A 9,655-nucleotide genomic window follows, 5' to 3' on the forward strand; every position below is an offset into this window, starting at 1 on the left:
AGGGCACGGGGCAGACGTGAGAGCGGCTCTGGGGGGTCGAGGTGGCTCCCCCGCGCTGGGGCCCGCGCTGAGGGCGGTGCGTCATCATGGCTGGACCAGACGTTGTCTGTTTCTCCGTCTCTAACACAGGGAGACACACTAGGGCCACGCGGCCTCCTCCTGCGGTCCTTCCGCTCAGGCCGCGGCCTCGGAGCATCGGTCCGCCCAGGAGGACCCCACCTGCCTTTCACCGTGTCTGTCCCGGGTGCCTGGCCGCAGCGGGTCTAGCTGAATCGCAGACAGAAATGACTTGGCAGATGGGCAGAGAGCCGACCGGCGAGGGGCCCCGGTCTGTACTGACCACGAGCCATGGAGGGAAACCCTGCTTACCGTGGCCCTCGGGTTTCTGGCCGAGCCACAGAAAATATCTTTTTCTTTCTTGTTAATCCTCACCCGAGGATATTTTTCTATTGCTTTTTAGAGGGTGAAAGGGAGGGGGAGAGAGGGAAATGTCAATGTGAGAGCGACTTGGATTGGTTGCCTTTCGCACGCGCCCCTACCAGGCCGAGGATGGAGCCTGTAACTGAGGTACGTGCCCTTGACCAAAATCGAACCCACGACCCTTCAGTCCATGGGCCGACGCTCTAACCATTGAGCAACCGGCCAGGGCGAGCCACAGGCCATATGGATTCCTCCAAATTCACTTCCCACCAGGACGTACCCTTCACTAGCAGATTCAGCGTCGCCCGTGGCAACACTGTCGTTTAAAAAGACGGGCTTCCAGAAACACAGCATTCCAGCCACTTGAGACACCCGCCTCTCAGCTCGTCACACTCAGGGAGACCCACAACCTGAGGCTGCCGGGCGACCTGGAAATTAACGTTCACCCCAAACCTGCTTTCCGACCCCTGTGACCTCCCTCGTGTCAAGCTCCCAAACTTGTAAGAAAACTTTGAAAATAGGAATGGTTTCGGTGCCATCTTTTTGCATAGAAAATGCCCAATGGAAATGAACCACTTTTAGGATTTTTTGCAAATCACTTGCAAGCGATCACGCGAAAAATTCAGCTGAAATGGCCTGGCCAGCGTGGCTCAGTGGTTGAGCGTTGACCTATGAACCAGGAGGTCAGGGTTCGATTCCCCGTCAGGGCACAGGCCCTGGTTGCGGGCTCCATCCCCAGTAGGGGGCGTGCAGGAGGCAGCCGATCCATGACTCTCTCTCATTGATGTTTCTCTCTCTCTCTCCCTCTCCTCTCTGAAATCAATAAAAATTTAAAAAAATTTTTCACCTGAAATGGAACTGCTGTCGGGTGTCATTTGCAGTCATATAGCATTGCCTGGAGATTTAGGACAGTTTTACCAGGAAACGGTATTAAACTTGTCTCCAACTTCCTACAAATATGACACATTGGAAATGGCTGTTTTTCCTTCTACATCAGGCAGATTTTTTACAAGATGAGATAAAAATACCAAGTCGGAAACAAGTTGATTTATTTGCTCATTCACCCTCCCGTTTACGAACCCATTCACACGCCAAAGCCTTGTGAGAAAGGAAGACAGTTGTCGAGGCCACCACGTCGAGACGGTCAACACGCGTGCCGTGAACCGCGTACGCCAGGCCTCCTCCGTGAGCCGACGGCGGCGACTCCACCGGCGGCCGGGGTCCAAGCGCGGGTGACGTCATGGCCTGGGCTGCGTGTAACTACTTGGCATTTCCTTCTCCCGAATTCAGGCCACGCTGCTGAGATCTCCAGACAGAACCCTTCAGGCGGGGGAGGCGCGAGCCGGGCACGGTGGGAGCGAGGCCGCGGAGCCTGCTCTCTCCGGGCCGGGGTGGCATCGAGGCCACCCCGGAGCTCTGTCAGCGGAGAGCCTGGAGCTCCCAGAAGCGTGAAGTCAGAACCGAGAACTCGGCGCGGCCGCGTTCAGCGTTGGCTTCTAAGGCCAATGAGCAGACACAGCGCATGGAGCCAGCTGTCTCAAAGACAGTGTTACCTTTATTAAAAACGGGCAGACGTAGCAGCACTTGGAACAAGTTCATAAAAGGCATTGTACATTGTCAACTGATAGAGAGCGTGGAGGGCGGGCCCCGCGAGGCTGGCCGTGGCCCCGCGTCATGGCGCCCGCCCCGCCCGCCCCTCAGCACCGAGCGCCCAGGACCGGAGGCCGCGCTCCTCAGCTTCGCCCTGGGGTCTGGGAGGGTCGGTCAAGTCTAGCAGCGCCCTCCTAGCAGCATCGAGCGGTCGTGTCTGGAGGTGGCTGGTGAACTTGACCCGCTGATCACACAGTCGAGGCCTCGAGACGACACTCCCGTCCAGTGCCGTCCTCAGGAGCCCTGCTCGCGCCTGAAGCTGAGGCGGCCTCCGGGGCGCGGACGGCAGGCACTTGGGCACCACTGTCTTTGGTGAGGAGCCTGGTGGGTCACTCCGTCTCCGGCTCGCCGCTCTGCTTCTTGCCGCTCGGCGGGGGGGTGAGGAGCCCGGACGGGAGGGGAGAAACCCTATTCTGTTCCGACAATATGGCTTTCTTGGCTTGTGCTTTGTCCTGCAGACAAGAGCAGAGTGTTACCACGGGAGCAAGTGTGTCTGGGCGTCACCGACTGTGTGCTGTGTCCTGTGGGGGTGAGTGAGGGGAAAATAGCAAAGAACCATCTAGAAGCCTGTGCTCAGCGCAGCGCCTGCCGAGTGACTCCCTCCTTGGGGGCGGGGGGGGGGGGGGACTGACCAGCAGGTCCAGGCTGTTCAGGTGGGTCTGGATGTTGTGGGCGTCCTCGGGGGGCACGCCCCGGAACTGCTTCAGCTTCGAGCTCCCTGCCTCCCTGATGACCATGGCGAAGGGGACCATCCACTTGACGCACTTCTCGATGTCGCACCACTGGTACCCTGCGGAGGACACGCGGGTCAGGCGCCCAGGCAGCGGCCGGCCCGTCCGCCCCGCGAGCGCCCGGGGAGAGGCGCACCTGAGACCTTCTGCATCAGCTCGGAGGAGGAGAAGTGGTACAGGGCGGACGCGGCCAGGACGCCGTAGGGGAACTCCAAGCAGCCCACGTCCAGCACGCAGAGGTCCAGGAGCTGCGGGGACAGAGCACTGAGCAGGCGGCCACACGCCTCCGCGGGCCACGGGCGGCCGGGGGCGGGGGGACGGGGGCAGGCACCCCAGGCCGCGGCACCGACCTCTGCGATCTGGATGAAGATGTGCTGGGGATACTGAGGCAGGAGCACCTCGTACATGTCGTTCAGGTAGGCCACCTGCATGTACACGTTCAGCCAGGACACGATGGTCAGGGGACTTAGCTGCCACTTGAGAGCCTGAGGGAAGAGGAAGGAAGACATTTCTGCCTGATTGTCCTCCAAGGAGCTGACCACACGGCCGACCCCGGCCACCGGGTCCCGCGGAGGGGCGCCGGCAGACGCACTGGCCGGGGCGGGGTGCTGTGCGCAAAGCGCTGAGGAGGGAGGCGCGCCCACCTTCATGATGATCAGCTCCATGGTGAGGATGTCGTCTCCCGAGCAGGCCCCGTCCGTGACATACGCGAACTGGTGCAGCTTCGGAGGGTAGATTTCCTGAGGGAAGCAGCCGCTACTAGCAACAAGCCCCTCTCTGCCGGTTCAACTATTAATAGCGACCGAAGTCATTCCCAGTGTGCCGGAGGGAAGGAGGGGGTGCACGGCAGGGAAAGAGGGGGTGCACGGCAGGGAAGGAAGGGGGTACATTCCTGGGATAAATGCGGAGCCACTCCAGGGGTTCACGCTGCGTTAAAGGGAAAGAAATGAAACACCCACCCTCACCAACCAGTCAATCAATCAAACTTCTCCTCGCTGGGAAGAGTCTGAAACTTTCATCGTGCCCAATACTTTGAGCAGCATCTTTGGAAGCTGGGCTTGTCCACTCTGTCCTCACACCCCAACTGCAGTCCTCTTAGGTCAGGGCTAACCTCTCCACTTATCGGACTACGTGACCCTGAGCATGTCATGCACGCACCGCTTCTCGCCCTTCCTGGTTCATTTTTAGGGTTGTGTGTGGGTCAGCTTTAGAAGGCCTCACGTGGGGCAATGTGGGGTGTGCACGCAGACAAGCAGTGGGCCTCGCCCCAATCTCGGGGGCACTAGGGGCCGCGTGAGCCCCGCCCCGGGCACCCGCAGACCACGCACCTCCAGCTTGGCGGCGATGAATAAGGACGAGATGCCGATGAGCTGCAGCAGCGTCTTGACGATGTCGTGCTGCGTGGCCATGTAGCGGTCGAAGAAGTCCTGCGCCAGGTAGAACGTCTCCCTGTGCAGCTTGTACACCTCGCACACCTGCCGGAACAAGGGCGTTCACACCGGCTGCTGAGGGAGCAGGGAGGCAGAGGCCGCCCGAGCTACCGAAGGACAGACCGAGGGAGACGTGTGCTTCCCTGGAAGGACCCCCTGCTTGCCCCTCAGCACAGGCGCAGGAAGGGGACGCGGAGGAGCGAGCTGCCATCGGCAATAAGCTCGGAGCGCGCTCAGGCCGGCCAGACCCCTGTCACAAACGCTGGGATCTGCTCCGAGTGCTGCCCTGGGAGTTCCATCCGACTTGAAAGCGCCGGCTATTTCCTCACCACGGGCGAGCTCAGTCAGCTGACAGCTGAGGGCACGTTTGGGTAAAGTCTACACGTCCCGCCCCGGCGGGAGCTCAGCTGGTTGGAGCGTCAACCCCACACCAAGGCTGCAGGGCGGGTCCCAGGCAGGACACATACAAGAACCAACCAATGGGTGTATAAGCAAGCGGACACATCCATGTCTCTCTCTCTCTCAATCAGTAATACATTTAAAGGAAGAAAATAAAAATAAAAAATAAGAAAGACTACAAATGTCCAAGCTCTCCTGCAGAAGAGGCAGAGCTCTGGAAAGCGGAGTGAAGACTCCAGGCTGCAGTAAGGCTCTCGCTCAGACAGACGGTCTCAACTACAAACTCGGGACAGGGCCAGCCTCGCCTCCTCCCCAGCCTCGGAGGCTCGGGCTGTGCCAGTGGACGAAGGCCCGGGCTGGGAGCAGAGGCCCCCGCCGGCCGGGCCGCGGCTCACCTCCATCAGCCAGTCCAGGAGGATGGCGCGCATCTTCGGCTGCAGGAGCGGGTGCCGCTGCAGCAGGTGCTGGTCCCGGAGGTACATCTGCTCCTTGTTCAACATGATTCTCCAAACCTCCTCTCGGTTGGCCCAGCTACAGGACACACCAGTGAGGACAGACGGGGTCAGCGTGCACCCGCCGTGCCGCGCGGGCCGTGGGGCGCAGGGCAGGCACTCACTTCAGCAGAGGCAGGGGCGAGGCTCTGGGGGGCCTGGCGCTGGGGGGCTTGTGTGCGGAGATGGGGTACACCAGCTCGTTGTCGTCCTTGTCCGGCGTGGGGATCAGGGAGCACGGGTTCTCACAGGCTGCGCTGCCGGCCCACGGCTGGGAAGGGAAAGCAGGTTGGTAAGCGCTGGCTGGGCCGCTACCTCCACAGGCAGGGCGTGTGGACGTGGCAGGAGCCCACACGTCTCCCCCCGGGACAGCAGTGCAGGGCGAAGGAGACACGCCCGCCAGGGCCCCAGCGTTCTGTCCCTCCGGCACAGCCTGGGAGCCTATGGACACGAAGTCCGTGTCTAGGAAAGCGAGCGGGTCAGCGGCATCTTATCCTCCGATCATCCTTCTCACACGAGGTCTGAGCAGCGAAGGGATGCAGGAGGCATAAGACACAACAAACCCTCTTAGGTTTTCACCAACGAAAAGCACACAGACCCACGTGCAGCTAGCAAGGCGCTGGGCATGGCCACTGCAGGGCACTGTGGGTCACTCAGTCAGGAGTCAGAGGTTTGTTTTTTTTAACAAGTACAACTCAGCTAGGAACATTTCTTAGAAGGGGAAGGTAGAGTTTCCGATGAACATTTTGACATGACCACCCCCATTCACAAGCATAAAGACAGAAAGTGTAAATTGCCATCTATGGTTGAAGTCTCCCCATTTTGAAGCACCACGTCACCTCAAACGTGACATCTCCATGGGCTGCAGGGCCCAAGCACATTATGTCGTGGGGACCTTGTTTTCCTCAACTCAAAACAGAACACAAAGGCTACCTGCCCAGCTAGACCCAGTCGAGCCGCGGTCACAGGTTACACTGAGAAGCCCTCGGAGGTGGGTGGGGCCCAGAGACCCCCGCACTGGGGAGCGAGACCCAAATAAGGGGAAGTGAAGACGCCACCATTAGACCCCAAACAACAGGCGTTGCTTTGAAAGATGCCAGAACTGAATTTTACTCAGCTTTCGATATCTGGAAAATACTCAGGTCATTTGCCATTTAGGGAATTTTCTTTTCAAAGCTGTCATCCTATTCTCAAAAAGCCTGACTGATTAAAAATGTTTGTTAAATGTCTTGGGGTAACACTGGTTAGTAACTTTACGTAAATTTCAGGCGTACAACGTTCTGACACCTGCCTACCCATGCGCGCTCCCTACCCAAGGTCTAGACCCGTGGTCGGCAAACTCACTAGTCAACAGAGCCAAATAGCAACAGTACTTCTTCAAAACAGACTCGCCCAGGCCAAAAACCGACTTCTGCGCATGGGCCACGAAGTTTCAATCACACTGTACGTGCGCCCGCACGTGGTATTTTGTGGAAGAGCCACACTCAAGGGCCCAAAGAGCCGCAGTTTGCCAACCACAGGTCTAGATCCTCCCACCGCCGGTCAGGGCCTGTGTTTGCCCCTCACACCTGTCCTGCTCCCACCCCTCCCCCTCTGGTAGCCCCCATTCTGCTGTCTGTACACGACTGATTCTGTACACGACTGATTCAATCATAAGGTGGCGATTTTGTTGAAGATCCAGCAGGTGACGATGCTTCGGGCACGGAGGCCTCGGGAAGCCTGACCCTCCTGGTGTTCAAGGCCGAGACTGTTAACGTCGACCAGGCGGAGAGACCCCCGAGGTGCCTGTAAGTGAACGTGGAGCGTGCGCTCCCGGTCTCCCCGTCACAGCCCACCCGCTGGCCGCTTTCGCAGGAAACCAGAGCCCATTCAGGGCCGGAGCCTGGCCGGGCCGAGCCCTTCTCCCCAGGAGCACAGACGGGCATGCAGATGCACGGCGGCCTTGCCACAGCCCGGAGGCCCACCCCTCTCCCACCGGGTCTAGGGTGCTAGGGGGTCTTTCCTTCGCTCAGAAAGGGTTTGGTTGCTCTTCCTCCAGGAATGAATTTGAGGTCCGAAGGCAGGAGCTGGGAGCCGCCCCCACCCCGGTGCTGGAGCAGCCGAGAGCAGGCCTTTGGACAGGAACCGGCAACAGTTTCCGACCTGCAGCTCTAACTGGTGACAAGCGGACACACGGCTCCCAGAGGTGGCCTCTGCAGGAGGCAGGGCCGGGAGCAGACAGCAGTCTGCACCCTAACCTTCCCGGCCGCAGGAGGCAGCCCAGTCTGACGCAGGAAGGAAGGGGAGCACACGGGCCGCTCCTGACCGCTCCAACACCCGTTCCAACACCCGACTCCTTGGGCCGCTTTCAATAAAGAACAGAACTCCCCGGTGCAGAATCATGTTCTGAGAACAGCCAGAAAGCCCCGGTTCCACTTCCATACCAGTCGCTTCACGTGCAAAAGATCAAACATCAGAATGGACACGTGAAGTGGACCTTAGGTAGAGTCCACTGTCATCAGGCCACGGTGGGAGTGGGCGGTTCCCGTGGCCCCAGGAAGCGGTTGCACGAAGTTTAAGGTGATGGCACAAGTAGCTCGAGGCTGTTGTCCTGGGCTGACCTAGGACACCCTGTGATTCTGTGTCATTCATGGGCAAAAAGGTTCCATTACCCAAAAACTCCAGCTGCGTAAATCGACCCTGAGAAATGGGAGACATCGATTGCCCCTAAGTAGCCGGATAACTTTCAAGCTATCTACTCTCCAAAATGTGCACAAACTCGTTATCATTCATCTCTGGACAAGCATGAAAATGCCTTCTGGTGAGAAATAATACGGCACAACTCCCAGCTCTCTGCAGCGGGCACAGGCCACAGCTCCGCCTCGGCACCCAGGCACCGCCCGGGCGGCCTTCAGAGCAGAAATCCTCTGAAACTTCAGGCAGCCGGCTGCAGCCTCAGCTGAGAATCCCCATCCGAGCAAAACACCACCCTGAACCCACCAAGCAGAGACCCACACCATACAGCCACACAGGTCCCCGCGCCTGCCCTGCCGGCGTGCTCAGTGCTTAGAGGTTTGGCGCAGGAACCGGAGGGTCTCGGGCTCCATTCCAGTTAAGGGCACGTGCCTGGGTGCAGGTTCCCGGGGCCCACGCAGAGGCAACCAATGGATGTGGCCCTCTCACATCAATGTTTCTCTCTCCTCCTCACACCTCCCTTCCAATCTCTCTAAAATCAATGGGGAAAATACCCTCCAGTGAGGATTAACCAAAAAAGAACCCAAACAAACAAAACACACACACACGCCGACTTGCTTGAAGATGTGTTTTAAGGGGAGAAAAAGGGAAGAACTGGGATGCACTGTTACTTCCTGTCCTAAAATGAACTATTTCTTCTCCTAATAGAGGAGGACGTCTTCAACCCCTGGTTCACTGTTCAGTGGAGTCGGCCCAGAAACGCTCACTCCCGGGCCTCCTGTGCAGGCACACTGTGAGGGCACTGTGCAGGCCCTCGCTCTCCCACGCCCAGCTGCCGGGCCCAGGAGCGACGCGCTGCCCACGGCTCACCTGGCCAGGCCCCCTGCCCTCGGCGCAGGTGGGGTTCCCGCTCAGCTTCTACCTGCGGAGGGGGTCAGAGGCCTGACCGGCTCGTGTGGAGACAGGCAGCTCCCCCTGCTGCAGCCAGAACTACAGTCCGCAGCCATCTCTGAGGCAGAGAGATAATCCACGCCTGTTCTGCCAGGAACTTCTGATATTATAATGATATCATGCGCGTGCAGGCAATTTGGCGGGAAGTCCGTGAAGGAGGGGCGAGAGACACGAGCCAGTCAATAAAAAATATGTGTTGAGACACACTTACTACACACGGTGTCCCACTAACCCTCTGGCCTCCACGGCCAGGCCGAGCCCCGGGCTGCAGTGACCATGACTGGCAACTGCTAGATGGGCTGGAAGACCTTCCAGAAGGAGGGTCACAGTTTAAACCTGACCTACAGACAGACAGACAGACAGAAGGGGCCGGGAGGGCCTCAAGCCCCAGGAGGCGCAAGCACAGTGTGAACGGGGAGAAGCCGTTGATGGACCCACGCAGACCATCATCACAGCCACCCAGAAGGGAGTCAGGAGCCCTCCCCGGGGCAGGCGCCCACAGACCAGCCGAGGCCGACCCGCCCCGGCTGCACAGGACTCTGGGGGAGGCTGCCCGAGGCTCAGTGTCCTCAGGGCAGAAAGTGGCGGACTGGGTCACTCCATGTCCATCCTGGTTCTTCCACACCATGAGGAGCACAAGCCCCTCCGGGAAACTGAGGCCGCAGAGGCCCGTGTCCCCGACAGCAGGCACTGCTCAGCCCCAGGAGGCGGCCACCGAGAGAGCCTCCAGCCAGCGGCAGGACGGCCCGAGACCCACGCACCCAGCGGGCGCAGGCGCCCCCCGGGAGGCCCCGGCAGCGTGGGAACCTACCTGATCGCCACACGGGCCCCGCACGGTCCTGTCGATCTTGGCAATTTCTTCGTCTGGATCCTGCAGAAACTACCGGGGCGACCTCCACCCGCAAGGAGA

At 59.5% G+C, this 9,655-nt stretch overlaps 1 protein-coding gene across 1 annotated transcript; it reads right to left on the reverse strand.

Annotated features, from left to right (window-relative positions):
* Positions 1-2,370: 2,370 nt before the first annotated feature.
* On the reverse strand, positions 2,371-9,625 carry CCNE1 (cyclin E1; the record flags this gene model as incomplete). Its single annotated transcript, XM_006108728.3, has 9 exons — positions 2,371-2,522; positions 2,703-2,860; positions 2,938-3,049; positions 3,152-3,286; positions 3,446-3,541; positions 4,130-4,276; positions 5,026-5,161; positions 5,247-5,392; positions 9,557-9,625. Coding segments are annotated over 9 exons (1,122 nt in total), but the record flags the coding sequence as incomplete, so codon positions are not given.
* Between the last annotated feature and the right edge of the window lie 30 nt (positions 9,626-9,655).

The sequence above is a fragment of the Myotis lucifugus genome, unplaced genomic scaffold (genome assembly GCF_000147115.1).
Source record: "Myotis lucifugus unplaced genomic scaffold, Myoluc2.0 scaffold_3288, whole genome shotgun sequence".
Taxonomy (NCBI): Eukaryota; Metazoa; Chordata; class Mammalia; order Chiroptera; family Vespertilionidae; genus Myotis; species Myotis lucifugus.